This window comes from Rhinoraja longicauda, chromosome 27, assembly GCF_053455715.1.
Source record: "Rhinoraja longicauda isolate Sanriku21f chromosome 27, sRhiLon1.1, whole genome shotgun sequence".
NCBI classification, from domain to species: Eukaryota; Metazoa; Chordata; class Chondrichthyes; order Rajiformes; family Arhynchobatidae; genus Rhinoraja; species Rhinoraja longicauda.
This window is the reverse complement of record NC_135979.1, coordinates 30,745,612-30,761,491: the sequence shown is the minus strand read 5'-3', so window position 1 is coordinate 30,761,491 and position 15,880 is coordinate 30,745,612. Positions and strand designations below refer to the sequence as shown.

Sequence of the window (15,880 nt, the reverse complement as noted above, 5' to 3'; positions counted from 1 at the left end):
TTCGCTCTAAACACTCCGCATCCTTGCTGCATGTCATATATATACATCACAAACAACAGAGGTCCCAGCTACCATGCGCACGTTTAGCATCTCACCTACATTCTCTCACTGCAAGCACAAATTCTCCACTTTATTATTGAGCAGTCCGACCTTCTCCCTGGTCATCCTCTTGCAAAGTGTATAAAACCCTGGGGCCTGATCAGGTCTATCGTGGGATATTGTGAGAAGCTAGGGGAGAAATAACAGGGGCCTGGAAGAGGGACTGTATCATCTTCAGCCACAGGAGAAGGAGCAGGACACTGGAGGATGGCTAAAGTTGTGACTTTGCTTCAGAAGGGCTGCAAAGCCAAGCCAGAGAAGTACAGGCCGGTGGGCTGAACGTCAGTGGTGGGGAGGTTACTGGAGAGGAATCTGAGGGACAGTATCTGGCAGATTATGTAAAGGTAAGAATGGGTTAGAAACAGACAGCATGGCTTTGTGTGTGGGAAATAAGTATCTATCAAATCTGAGAGAGAACCAAGAGAGGAGGGAGAGCATTGGTCTGGAAGTGAACCAAGCAACAGGAACAGTGCAAGGGCAGGACCTCGGTTTGAACAGAGGAGCCCCATGCTGTGTCAACTGGCGGCACGGTAGCGCAGCAGTAGAGTTGCTGCTTTACAGTGAATGCAGCGCCGGAGACTCAGGTTCGATCCTGACTACGGGTGCTGCATTGTAAGGAGTTTGTACGTTCTCCCCGTGACCTGCGTGGGTTTTCTCCGAGATCTTCGGTTTCCTCCCACACTCCAAAGACGTACAGGTATGTAGGTTAATTGGCTGGGTAAATGTAAAAATTGTCCCTAGTGGGTGTAGGATAGTGTTAATGTGTGGGGATCGCTGGGCGGCACGGACTTGGAGGGCCGAAAAGGCCTGTTTCCGGCTGTATATATATGATATGATATTAGCAATGGGGCAATCCCAACTGGGGAAAAACATATTGGAGTCACTCCAGTTATTGAGATGTTTCCAACAATATGTTTGTTTTATTTAATGTGACAAGTCTGCTCTACATTGCCAGTACATTGGTTTTGGTTAGTTTATGACCGAAACTAATCCCCCCCGTCTACATGGAAAGCACAAAGGCTACATACGGTTGTGGTAATGCACGGGCAAGGAGACTAGACTAACTAACTAACAGCAGTTTCAATAAATGGTCAATCAGTAACTCGTGCAGTGTCACAAAGGATTAGGTCTGGGGCTCAACTATTTACAGTCCACATTAGTGACGGAAGAAGTGACTGAGTGAACTGTAGACAGATTTACTCGTGAACAAAGACAGGTGGATGACCAGGGCACAACGATCCTGGAAAGGGATATGGACAGGTTAACTGAGTGGACAATTATTTAGCAGATGGAGCACAATGTAGGAAAATGTGAGGTTTCCCAGGTTTGGAAGGAAGAATGAAAACAGAAATATTAATTAAACAGGGTGAGACTACACAATGTTGATCACAAAGTGATTTTGCGATCCGAAAGCATCAAACATGAAAATTTAGCAAGAAGATAAACCATGTCACTCAAGAGATATGCTTAACAAATTCACAAGGCAAATCAGTGAAGTCACCAGTAGATGTGCTTGCAGACACTGACAACTTTCAAATAAGTAGGCAAATCAATTTGGCCACAGGTGAAGACGGACTGGTTTTGCAGCAGGCAGCAGCCCTCGTGGACATGCAACGTGCTGATGGAATGGATAAATTACCCTGTGCTCCATCTCAGATGGCAAGTTACAATCTCAAACTCAGAACATAGAACAGTAAAACACAGGAACAGGCCCTTCACCCCTCAATGCCTGTGCAGAAAACAATGCCAAGACCATCTCTTATCTGCATGCATATAATCCACATCCTTCCATTCCCTGCATATACATATCCCTGTGCAAAAGTCTGAAAAATGCCACTATTATCTCTGCCTCAAGCACATCTTCCAGGCACACATTACCCTCTAAGTAAAACAACTTGCCCCTCATACCTTTTTTAAACTTTGCTCCTTTCTCCTTAAAGCTATGCCCTCTAGTATTTCATTTTTCCTCCCTGGAAAAAAGGTTCTGACTGTCTACCCTCTCTGTGCCTCTCAGAATTTTATATACTTCCATCTGGTCTCCCCACAACATCCAGCATTCCAGAGAAAACAATCCAGGTCTGTCCAACCTCTCCCTGTAGCTCACAGCCCCCTAATCCAAGCATCATTCTTCCTCTGCATCCTTTCTAAAGCTTTCAAATCCTATCTGTAACATGGTGACCAGAACTCTACGGAATACTCCAAGTTTCACCTGACTCAACACAAGGTCCAGTATTTTAATACATGGAACTGCAGATGTTGGTTTACGAAAAAAAGACACAAAGAGCTGGAGCAACCCTTTTCCGGTTAGAGTATCCACATTATATTTCAAAAAACCCTCTTGGATAAACCTCACAAATTCTGCTCTGGCTGAGCCTTTGGTACTGAGCAAGTGCCAGTCAATATTGGGGGAGGTAAAGTCACCCACAAGGACAACCATGTTGCTTTGGCATCTTTCAGTAATCTGTCTACAAATCTGTTCCTCCATCTCCCGCTTTAACAATCTATCTCTAACAATATAACATATAAGTGACTTAGATGGGAAATCATTGATATTCCCAAAGAAAACTGACACCAACTGTTTAGGTTGGGGGCATCAGATTTCTCCGGTTTGACTATCTTTACTGCAAGCCCCAATGCAGCCTCTGAAAAGACTCGCTCTTGCAGTTTGCACTCCTACGTAAAGTGTATTTCCCCAAGTGAACTGTTGTCTTGGGAAGAATCCAAAAGACCACTAGCGCTGTATTTAGGAAAGGTTGCGGCTGAGATTCACCACCCAGAAATTGATGCTTTGCTGAGACACATCGGGTGACCTGGGACTTCATAAGGGTGTGATATAATATTCTGGGTCAATGTAAGATGCCCTCTAGCCCTTGACCTTGCCACCCTGGGGAAAAAAGTCTGACTGTCTCCCTCTATCCATGCCTCTCATATTCTTAAGGTCTCTCAGTCCAATTCTCCAAGGAAAACAAATGGTTTGTCCAATCTCTCCTTTTAGATAATACTCTCTAATTCTGGCAGTATTCTCGTAAAGAAATAGACACAATGTGCTGGAGTAACTCAGCGGGTCAGGCAGCATCTCTGGGGAGCATAGTGAGGTGACCTTTCCTGTTTCGACCCTTCTTCACAATGTTGTTTTCTAAATCTCATCTCCATTCGCTCTAAACACGCCGCATCCTTGCTGCATGTCATATATATACATCACAAACAACAGAGGTCCCAGCTACCATGCGCACGTTTAGCATCTCACCTACATTCTCTCACTGCAAGCACAAATTCTCCACTTTATTATTGAGCAGTCCGACCTTCTCCCTGGTCATCCTCTTGCAAAGTGTATAAAACCCTGGGGCCTGATCAGGTCTATCGTGGGATATTGTGAGAAGCTAGGGGAGAAATAACAGGGGCCTGGAAGAGGGACTGTATCATCTTCAGCCACAGGAGAAGGAGCAGGACACTGGAGGATGGCTAAAGTTGTGACTTTGCTTCAGAAGGGCTGCAGTTGGGCAGGCAAAACTTGACATAGTATGCAAGCATGGTCTCACCAATACATACTGCTGCATCATGACAATGAAGGCAAGCAGGCCTTCTTCTTCTTCTTCTTGCGTCTTGCAGAAGTTATGTAACATCCTCCAGGCGCTGTAGACAAAGGTGGCAATCCCGAGTGTGTGGCTCTCGGTGTAGGCGGCCAGGGATCTTCAGATGGGAGCTGTCACTTCTGTGAGTCTCTTGGAGCAGGATTGCAGTGACTTTGTGGGTCTGTAGCAGATGTTCAATGATGGTGGTTTTCGCCTTGGTGAGGCCTTTTGCATTCAGCTGCTGCAGGGTGATGCCATCCGGTTCGACATCCATAGGTGCCCGCCCTAAGAAGTGCGCATGCTCCGGGTTGGCGCAAAACTGCAGCCACTGAAGTTGCATTTGGGCTGCAAGCTGTTGTTAATAATAATAATAATAATCCATTTATTTTATATAGCGCCTTATCACATGCTCAAAGCGCTTTACAAAAACAATTAACATAGAAACAAACAGACAAACTATCCTGACGGAAAAGCGGCGAATACTCAACGCCAGCGTCCTCTCACGTCAGGGTCCGGCAGTGGACATTAAAGAGCACAAGACACACAGATAATTTTTTTTTTTTTACATAAATCAGCCATCACAGTGATTGCTCTAGGCACACCCTCACTGTGATGGAAGGCAAAGTCTTAAGTCTTATGTTGTTTGTTCGTTGTTATTTCTGCTATTTCTGCTTCTGCTGTCTCTGTTTGTTGTCGTTCACCTGACTAAGGTCAGCTGACAGGGCTCACCACGAGGAGGTCGACAACGTGAGCCCTGCAAGTAAGCCAACACCTTCTTAACTGTTCTGTCCACCTGAAATGTCATTTCCAGGGGACCATGTACCTCAGATCTGTGTTTTGTGTTAACCTCTCCAGGCCTCTACCCTTCACTGTGTAAGTCCTGCCCTGTTTTGATATACCAAAGTGCAACACTTCATACTTGTGGTCTCTGAATGGAGCCTACTGCACAGCTGATGATCAAACAGCTATTGCAAGACCGCAATATGACATTCGCCACCTTTTCCGCATTGACCCTCCTTGTGAGTTCTGCAGGGATGCAGGAAGCAACACCAAAGCAGTCATCCTTGCTGCCAATTTCCACCCCACATCGCTGAGTTCCTTCACTCCATCTCCAGGACAGAGAATCAAAGTGCAGGTTGGCCATAAACACACATTACAAGCCCACACAATCCCAGACCTACATTGGCCCTATTTTCATTTTCCTCAGTAAACCAGTTGTGAATGCATACGACCAAATCACTGTTAATCCCATGCATATTAACCTTGTGGATCTGCCTACCATAGGGATCATTATCAAATAGCTTACTAAAATGCAAGTGGACAACATCCACTGCCCTAACCTCATTGATCACATTCTTCACCTACTCAAAAAAATCAACGAAGATTGTAAGACACAATCTGCTGTGTACAAAACCATGCTTATTTTGCCTAGGTATCCCATTCTCCACCAAACGGAATTGCATAAAAGTGCAATTTCATCAAGGCTCCCTCCTCCTTCTTGATCCCAAACTGTACTTACATATTAATTACCATTAGACTTTACACATTAGAGATACAGTGCGGAAACAGGTTCTTCGGCCCAATGAATCCGTGCCGACCGGTGAACACCCATTACATCAACACTGTCCTACACAATAGGGACAAATTAAATTTTTTATTGAAGCCAATTAACTTACAAACCTGCATGTCTTTGGGTTGTGGGAGGAAACCGGAGCAGCCAGAGAAACCCATGTGGTCTACCATATGGTAGATTTAGCTCTTCAGGCTAAAGGTATCAAGGGATATGGGGAAAAAACAGGAACTGGGTACTGATTTTAGATGATCAGTGATGATCATATTGAATGGCGGGGCTGGCTCGAAGGGCCGAATGACTTACTCCTGCACCTATTTTTCTATTTTTCTATGGGCACAGGGAGAACATACAAACTCTGTACAGACAGCACCCGCGGGTCAGGGTCAAACCTGGGTCCCTGACGCTGAAAGGTACCAGCTCTACCTCGCTACCCACAGTGCCACCCTAAATTCTCCACACTGATCTTCCTAATCTCCAGGTCCTTCCTCTTGTTGAAAACAGATGCAAAGTATTCCTTTAGTATCTTGCCTATATCTCCTGAGTCCAAGCACAAATTCCCTCCTTTATTCTTGATCAGTCCTACCTTCTTTATTATTTTACTTATTATGTTGCAACTGTCAGGGATTTATGGACGGTATCAAAGATCCCTCTGTACATCAATGCTGTTAAGGACCATGCCATTAATTGCATATTTCTCCCTTGCATTCAACCTCCCAATGTGAAACACCTCACACTTGCTCAGATTCAACAACATTTCTCATCTCTCTGCCCATTTCTGTAGCTGATCACAGATCCCTGCACGACTCTACTGGTCACAGAAACTCCAGCCTGAATATTGTCCTTTTATCAGTAAGCCAGTTCTAAATCCACATGGATTTCATCAAGGCATTCGACAAGGTTCCGCATGGTACCATCACAAGGCATGGTAAGAACCTTAGGTTCCGAAAGGTTAGATCACATGGGATCCAAGGAGAGATAGCTGAATGGATAGAATATTGGCTTTATGGAAGGAAGCTGTGGGTGATGGTGGAAGATTGCTTTTCAGACTGGAGCTTGTGACTAATGGTGTGCCTCATGGTTCTGTGCTGGACATATTGCTGTTTGGCATCTACATTAATTATTTGGATGAGAACAAACATTGCATGATTAGCATGTTTGAGATGACACAAAAGTGGATGGTATTGCTGATGGTGAATATGGTTGTCAAAAATTGCAGGAAGATCTTAATCAGTTGGCCCGGTGGGCCGAGGAATGTTTGATGGAATTTAATACAGAGAAATGTGACTAGTGACTATTGGCAGTGTAATGTGCATTTTGGGATGTCTAACATGGGCAAGACCTACACAGTGAATGGTATGGATCTGGGGAGTGTTCTAGAGTAGAGGGATCTCAGAGTGCAGATCTCCTTGAAAGTGGCATTACAGGTAAATAGAGTGGTCAAGAAGGCTTTCATTACATTGTCCTTCATTAATCAGAGTATTGACTACAGTAGTTGGGAGGTCACGTTGCAGTTCTTTAATGTTGGTGAGGCCACATTTAGAATATTGGGTTCAGGTTTGGGCACCATGTTATAGGAAAGATGTTATCAAACTGGGAAGGATGTAGAGAAGATTTACCAGGATGTTTCCAGGACTAGAAGGCCTGAGCTATATGAAGAGGTTGAGTAGACTAAGACTATATTCCTTGGAGCACAGGAGGATGTGGGGTTATCTTATAAATGTGTATAAAATCTTGAGAGAAATAAATTAGGTAAAAGTACAAAATCTCTTGTGCAGAGTAGGGAAATCGCGAACCAGAGGACATGGATTTAAGGTGGGGGGGGGGGAGACCCTCGGGGGAGGAGGTAGGTGAGGCTAGTATAGATGAGGCATGTTGGTCGATGTGGGCAAGATGGGCTAATGGGCCTGTCTCCAAGCTCTATGACTCTAAGTTAGTAAGTCATGACCTGCCGTGCACAAAGCCATGCTGACTGTCCCTAAATATCCCATTGTGTTCCAAATGGGAATAAACCCTATCACAATGAATCCTCTCCAATAGTTTCTCCTCCACTGATGTAAGGAACACCAGCTAAAACTCCCCTGGATTCTCTTTATCTCCTTCCTTAAACAAAGGAACAACATTAGCTACTCTCCAGTCCTCCCGGACCTCACCTATGGCTATAGAAGACACAAAGATCTTCATCAAGTTTCCTTCCTCCTTCATAATCTCAAACCTTGCAAATTAGTATTCTCCACATTGATCTCACTACCTCCAAGTCCTTCTCCTTGGTGAAAACAGATGTAAAGTACTTGTGTAGTAGCTCGCTCACATCCCTGGCACAAAGCGCAGATTCACTCCTTCATCCTGGAGTGGTTCTAACTTCTCTCTAGTTACCCTCTTGTTTTTAATGTAAGTATAAAAATCATTGATATTCATGGCACCATTTGGTCCTTCTAATCACTCGTTTCAGTTTTTTCATCCGTTATTTATGTCAAAAATCCTGCCTAATGCCATCCTGGTAAACTTTGCAAACGCATCTTTTATAGTTTAAACCACATTTTCATCTCTTTGGTCATCCACAGTTGCCTTCCTTCGCCATCCTTATCCCTCCTCCTTAATGGAAAATCCCAGTCCTGAACTTCAATCAGCTGGCGTTTAAATGACTCCCACGCGTCAGATGTGGACAAACCCAATAATAACGACTCCCAGTGTATCTATATGAACTCCAGCAGAATAACATTGGAGTTTGTCTTCTTTAAAGTCAACCCCTTTCAATAAGGTCCTGCCTTCCCCCTATTCACACCAATCTTAAAATCTTTGAAGTTGCATTCACTTTCCTCAAAACGCACTTCCACTGAATCACCAGTCACCTGGCCAGGCTCATATCCCAACATAGGGTCCATGATGTTCTTCCACTGAAACACCAGTCTGCTTGCAAGGCTCATTTCTCAACACAAGATCCAGTATTTGAACACATGGACAAGGATTATGTCTGGGGCTCAACTATTTACAGTCCACGTTAGTGACAGAAGAAGTGACTGAGTGAACTGTAGACAGATTTACTCGTGAACAAAGACAGGTGGATGACCAGGGCACAAGGAGCCTGAAAAGGGATATGGACAGGTTAACTGAGTGGACAATTATTTAGCAGATGGAGCACAATGGAGGCAAATGTGAGGTTTCCCAGGTTTGGAAGGAAGAATGAAAACAGAAATATTAATTAAACAGGGTGAGACTACACAATGTTGATCACAAAGTGATTTTGCGATCCGAAAGCATCAAAAATGAAAATTTAGCAAGAAGATAAACCATGTCACTCAAGAGATATGCTTAACAAATTCACAAGGCAAATCAGTGAAGTCACCAGTAGATGTGCTTGCAGACACTGACAACTTTCAAATAAGTAGGCAAATCAATTTGGCCACAGGTGAAGACAGACTGGTTTTGCAGCAGGCAGCAGCCCTCGTGGACATGCAACGTGCTGATGGAATGGATAAATTACCCTGTGCTCCATCTCAGATGGCAAGTTACAATCTCAAACTCAGAACATAGAACAGTAAAACACAGGAACAGGCCCTTCACCCCTCAATGCCTGTGCAGAAAACAATGCCAAGACCATCTCTTATCTGCATGCATATAATCCACATCCTTCCATTCCCTGCATATACATATCCCTGTGCAAAAGTCTGAAAAATGCCACTATTATCTCTGCCTCAAGCACATCTTCCAGGCACTCATTACCCTCTGAGTAAAACAACTTGCCCCTCATACCTTCTTTAAACTTTGCTCGTTTCTCCTTAAAGCTATGCCCTCTAGTATTTCATTTTTCCTCCCTGGAAAAAAGGTTGTGACTGTCTACCCTCTCTGTGCCTCTCAGAATTTTATATACTTCCATCTGGTCTCCCCACAACATCCAGCATTCCAGAGAAAACAATCCAGGTCTGTCCAACCTCTCCCTGTAGCTCACAGCCCCCTAATCCAAGCATCATTCTTCCTCTGCATCCTTTCTAAAGCTTTCAAATCCTATCTGTAACATGGTGACCAGAACTCTACGGAATACTCCAAGTTTCACCTGACTCAACACAAGGTCCAGTATTTTAATACATGGAACTGCAGATGTTGGTTTACGAAAAAAAGACACAAAGAGCTGGAGCAACCCTTTTCCGGTTAGAGTATCCACATTATATTTCAAAAAACCCTCTTGGATAAACCTCACAAATTCTGCTCTGGCTGAGCCTTTGGTACTGAGCAAGTGCCAGTCAATATTGGGGGAGGTAAAGTCACCCACAAGGACAACCATGTTGCTTTGGCATCTTTCAGTAATCTGTCTACAAATCTGTTCCTCCATCTCCCGCTTTAACAATCTATCTCTAACAATATAACATATAAGTGACTTAGATGGGAAATCATTGATATTCCCAAAGAAAACTGACACCAACTGTTTAGGTTGGGGGCATCAGATTTCTCCGGTTTGACTATCTTTACTGCAAGCCCCAATGCAGCCTCTGAAAAGACTCGCTCTTGCAGTTTGCACTCCTACGTAAAGTGTATTTCCCCAAGTGAACTGTTGTCTTGGGAAGAATCCAAAAGACCACTAGCGCTGTATTTAGGAAAGGTTGGGGCTGAGATTCACCACCCAGAAATGGATGCTTTGCTGAGACACATCGGGTGACCTGGGACTTCATAAGGGTGTGATATAATATTCTGGGTCAATGTAAGATGCCCTCTAGCCCTTGACCTTGCCACCCTGGGGAAAAAAGTCTGACTGTCTCCCTCTATCCATGCCTCTCATATTCTTAAGGTCTCTCAGTCCAATTCTCCAAGGAAAACAAATGGTTTGTCCAATCTCTCCTTTTAGATAATACTCTCTAATTCTGGCAGTATTCTCGTAAAGAAATAGACACAATGTGCTGGAGTAACTCAGCGGGTCAGGCAGCATCTCTGGGGAGCATAGTGAGGTGACCTTTCCTGTTTCGACCCTTCTTCACAATGTTGTTTTCTAAATCTCATCTCCATTCGCTCTAAACACTCCGCATCCTTGCTGCATGTCATATATATACATCACAAACAACAGAGGTCCCAGCTACCATGCGCACGTTTAGCATCTCACCTACATTCTCTCACTGCAAGCACAAATTCTCCACTTTATTATTGAGCAGTCCGACCTTCTCCCTGGTCATCCTCTTGCAAAGTGTATAAAACCCTGGGGCCTGATCAGGTCTATCGTGGGATATTGTGAGAAGCTAGGGGAGAAATAACAGGGGCCTGGAAGAGGGACTGTATCATCTTCAGCCACAGGAGAAGGAGCAGGACACTGGTGCTAGAGTAACTCAGTGGGACAGGCAGCATCCCAGGAGAGAAGGAATGGGGAATGGTTCAGATGGAGACCCTTCATCAGACTGAGAGTCAGGGGAGGGAGAAGATACAGAGATATACATGAACTGAAAGAAACCCCCTACATGACCACCCTTTGCTACCTCAGCGTTTGAAATCACGCAGACGTTTTTGTGATCATTTTCCAATGTTCTATAGATTCAGGATCAGTTCCTGTGGATTGGAGGGTAGCTAATGTTATCCCACCATTTTGCATGACATCGGTGGTGGGGAAGATGCTGGAGTCAATTATAAAAGAAAAAATTGCGGAACATTTGGATAGTAGTAACAGGATCGTTCCAAGTCAGTACGGATTTACGAAGTAGAACTCATGCTTGACTAATCTTCTGGAATTTTTTGAGGATGTAACTAGGAAAATGGACAAGGGAGAGCCAGTGGATGTAGTATACCTGGACTTTCAGAAGGCCTTCGATAAGGTCCCACATAGGAGATTAGTGGGTCCCTTTCAGAATGACAGGCAGTGACTAGTGGGGTAGCGCAAGGCTCGGTGCTGGGACCGCATCTAATTACAATATATATTAATGACTTAGATGAAGGGATTAAAAGTAACATTAGCAAATTTGCAGATGACACAAAGCTGGGTGGCAGTGTGAAGTGTGAGGAGGATGCTATGAGGATGCAGGGTGACTTGGACAGCTTGTGTGAGTGGACAAATGCATGGCGGATGCAGATTAATGTGGATAAATGTGAAGTTATCCAGTTTGGCGGTAAGAACAAGAAGGCAGGTTATTATCTGAATGGTGTCAAGTTAGGAAAAGGGGGAGTACCACGAGATCTGGGTGGCCTAGTTCATCTGTCACTGAAAGTAAGCATGCAGGTACAGCAGGCAGTGAAAAAGAAGGTCATGGAATGTTGGCCTTCATAACAAGAGGAGTTGAGTATAGGAGCAAAAAGGTCAATTTGCAGTTGTACAGGGCCCTAGTGAGACTACACCAGGAGTGTTGTGTGCAGTTTTGGTCTCCAAATTTGAAGGACATTCCTACTATTGAGGGAATGCAGTATAGGTTCATGAGTTAATTCCCGGAATGGCGGGACTGTCGTATGTTGAAAGACTGGAGCGACTGGGCTTGTATGCTCTGGAATTTAGAAGGAATGGGTGACGTTTCGGGTCGAGACCCTTCTTCAGACAGGTCTGAAGAAGGGTCTCGACCTGAAACGTGTCTGAAAAGGGTCTCGACCCAAAACGTCACCCATTCCTCTCCTAGATGCTGCCTGACCTGCTGAGTTACTCCAGCATTTTGTCATACCTTTGATTTGTACCACCATCTGCAGTTATTTTCCTACTGGAATTTAGAAGCATGAGAGGGGATCTTATTGAAACATATAAGATTATTAAGGGATTGGACATGCAGGAAACATGTTCCCGATGTTGGGGGAGTCCCGAACCGGGGGCTATAGTTTAAAAATAAGCGGTAGGCCATTAGGAACGGAGATGAGGAAAAACGTTTTCACTCAGAGAGTTGTGAAGCTGTGGAACTCTCTGCCTCAGAAGGCAGTGGAGGCCAATTCCCTGAATGCTTTCAAGAAAGAGCTAGTTAGAGCTCTTAATGATAGCAGAGTCAAGGGATACGGGGTGAAGGCAGGAACGGGGTACTGATTGTGAATGATCAGCCATGATCATGGTGAATGGCGGTGCTGACTCAAGGGGCCAAAGGGCCTACTCCTGCACCTATTGTTTATTGTCTAAAAGGAAGTGTAAGGTGTGAGAACAAGACATCAAAGGGGATGGAGATTAAGGAAAATGTAGAATAGATCATTGATAACTAGGAGAAGGTAACAACAAAGCAAACAGAGATTAAATGTAATCAGGTACTGTCAGATTGGTCTGAGACCAAAGAAGGGGAGGAATGGAGAGAGAGGGAAAGCAATGATTATTTGAAGTTAGAGAAGTCAATGTTCATACCACTGGGGTGCAAGATGCCCAAGCAAATTGTGAGGTGATGTTCCTCCAATTTGCGCTGGGTCTCACTCTGAAAATGAAGGAGGCCCAGGACAGAAAGAACAGTGTGGGAATGGGAGGGGGAGTTAAAGTGTTTAGCAACCAGGAGATCAGGTATGTTTAGGTGGACTGAGCAGAGGTGTTTAGCAAAATGATCGAGGAGCATGCACTTGGTCTCACCACTATATAGGAGTCCACACCTGGAACAGCAGATACATAGATGAGGTTGGAGGAGGTACAAGTGAACTTCTGCCTCACCTGAAAAAACTTGGGGTCCTTGCATGGAGTCGAGGTAGGAGGTACAGGGACAGGTGTTGCATCTCCTGCAGTTGCTGAGGAAAGTACCTGGGTAGGAGTTGGTTTGGGTGGGAAGGGACGAGTTAACCAGTGAGTTGCAGAGGGAATGGTCTTTGCAGAAAGGGGTGGAGATGAGAAGATGTGGCCAGTGGTCGGATCCTGTTGGAGGAGGCACCAACGCACACACAGTCATTTTATCACATGAAAACATAGTGAAGTTTACTGAGTGTTAACTGGAGACCGGACACACACAGAGTCATTCATAGACAAGATCTTTGTTGTTTTGATGTTCATTTATTTAGCTGATGAAACTGCAATGTTACAGTTCAATCACAATCACTGGAAGCACAGAACACATTGTGAGCTTTCCAAACATTGGTGTAACAAACAATGTGAAATCAAGAGGGTAATACAGAGAGAGACAGTAATAATTCCAATCAGCACAATCTAAGTCAAGAGCAGGATCAGCCTCCACCACAGGGACTTTCCCACAGGCCGTGTCTGCCCATCACCACCACCCCCGTGTCCCTGGCACTTTCTTGTCTACATGTGTGTATCAGAGAGATGGCACTAAATGCCCTGGACACCGTTCTGCACTGCTGCACCTTTTAACTGGGATGCCCAACCGTTCGAGACTGTTATGTACTGACTTTGAAGCCATTATCCTGTCAGGGAGATTGATGAGAAACTGGAAGGACACTGATTTGTCACTTATCCAGAAGCAAACGGCCCTTTATTCTAGAATCAACACCACTACTTCTACTGCTGATTTTGTGTAGAGAGGAAAGATCACAAAACCAGGTCATATTCAGTTAGAGAGGATGGAAGACCAACACATTCTAAACGGCACAATCATCATTGTCTTCAATAATGACGTTCCCCCCTGATGTAAATGGTGTTAAATCCCAGTCAATGATGTTCCCTCCATCTGTGAAACAACCCTGACTGATCAACTTAATATCATTTGGTTTTAGAACACGATCCCACATATCAACATCTGTCATCTCTCCGACAAAAGATTGAATGATGTCAAAACCTCCACCGACTGAGTCTTGCTCCTGACCAATTATAAACGTACCAGACCCTTTCACAACCAGACCCTTTCCACCAACCTTCTGTAGACTGCCTCTCCCATTGACCCAGACTGTTATCTCACCCCCTTGAGACTCCCAGGTCACACAGATGTGGCTCAGTAAAGAATTCATTTCTGTGACGAAAAATATAGTTCTTTGGTTTCCTAATTCTAACCATAATTCTGTTTTAGATTGTTGCCATATCAGTATACTATTGGCGGAAGAGCTTGTTGCGTACGAGAACAATGAGTAACTGCGATTCTCTTCAGAGGCTGCCCTGAGGCAGACAGTAAAGGCGGTCAAGTAGGATAAATCAGATGCATCCAATTTGATGAAACTGTTGTCTGTTGCTGTTGGGAATATCGCTGATTTTCCCTTCAAATCTGTAAAATGCAAAGAGTTAGATTGTTAAATCTCAGTTTAAAATTGTAACATTGCCGTCTGAGATGGAGCACAGGGTAACTAGTGAGCAGTTTTATGCAAAGGAATGTTTTATTTAAACCTGATCGACAGAGTGGGAACAGTTCCAGAAGTGTGTTTTACGGAAGCTGTTCTTCACCAGAGGAACAAGTGCAATTGACTAAAGGCACAAATTCTAACCTGGGCAAGTTTTGAAGAAGATTGATTTCTGGTTTGCCAAAATACAACACATTTTGTCTTAGTATCACCCGACCTGTGACCTCTTCTTATTCTCACCATCCTGAGAAAGAGAACTAGTCATTCTTCACCACCAGACATAATTGGGCAAAGATTCCAGCACATGGAAGGGCAACACATTTTAAGAGTTGGATACAAGAAACAATTCACTAGTTTATTCAAAAGCAACAAAATGCTGAAATAACTCAGCGGGTCAGGCAGCATATCTAAAATGTAAAACACCCCCTGGTGTGTGCAGGGTGGTGTTAATATGAGGGGATCTCTGGTCAGTGCTGACTCTGTGGGCCGAAGGGCCTGTTTCCGCACTGTATCTCAAAACAAAAGGTGACACCTGCTGCCTCGGCACAGACTGGGAATGGAATCTGGTCACCTGCTGCCCTGCATGTTCCTCAATACCTCTGTCATCAGGTGCACCATGACTGATGCTTGCACTCAGCAACTCCTCACATTAGAAAAGGTACTAACCTGCACTGTCAGATCCTGACAGGTAAATGCACATCACAAGCACAAGTGGAATAAAGGGCTTCATCCTGTCTCCAATCTGTTGAAACAAAGAATTCCCAATTCATTTCATTTCATTTCACTTGTCAATCCATTGAAACTCAGAACCAGCAGCCAGTCCCGTGTGTCAGCAACACACAAACGGCTCCTCTGGTACTCACTGTGTCCGTCTCCAACAAGCCGGTCTCACCTCAGGTGGGTCCAATACCCTGGGCACAAGCTGCTGCAATTTATATCCTGCTGAACCCAGTCACAGCCAATCGCAGGAAGGAACTGAGGGGGTGGAGCAAACTCTGCTGCAATTAATCTGTGTGTCGACATCGTTCAGCATCAGATAATGAGGGGGAGGGTGTGGAGCGAGCCACGTTAATTCATCTTCCCGGAGGTGATGAAGTTCACCTCTCCCACCTGATCACAGATAGTTCCCCCGCTCCATATGGGAGCCCATCTCAGAGTTGATGCCCACTCCTAATCCCAGCCCTGCCCTCCTACATTTGGACCCCAGTTGCACTGAATCACTCCTGGGGTTCATCAGCAAGGATAGTCCAGGAGCCCATCTCCTTCCTCCCCTGTCTCATGGATTTTGATCAGATCATCAGATCTCATACTCCTCCTGTGAGTCATGTTTGCCGAGACTATGCTGACTGTCCCTAGTTAGCCCATACTGCTTCAAATGTGAGTCAATCTTATCCCGAATCATCCTCTCCAATAGCTTCTCTACCACTGACATACCAGCCTGTAATTTCCAGCATTCTCTCTACTCCTCTTCTTAAACAAATGAACAATATTTGTTACT

General features: G+C 44.6%; 1 protein-coding gene across 1 annotated transcript; it reads right to left on the bottom strand.

Moving 5' to 3' along the window:
- Window positions 1-13,138: 13,138 nt before the first annotated feature.
- Window positions 13,139-15,315, bottom strand: LOC144606690 (C-reactive protein-like). Its single transcript, XM_078422993.1, has 3 exons — window positions 15,246-15,315; window positions 15,049-15,124; window positions 13,139-14,309 (listed from the first exon to the last, which is right to left on the bottom strand). Exons 2-3 carry the CDS (start codon window positions 15,110-15,112, stop codon window positions 13,693-13,695), a joined length of 681 nt encoding a protein of 226 aa, XP_078279119.1. The 5' UTR covers window positions 15,113-15,124; window positions 15,246-15,315; the 3' UTR covers window positions 13,139-13,692.
- Between the last annotated feature and the right edge of the window lie 565 nt (window positions 15,316-15,880).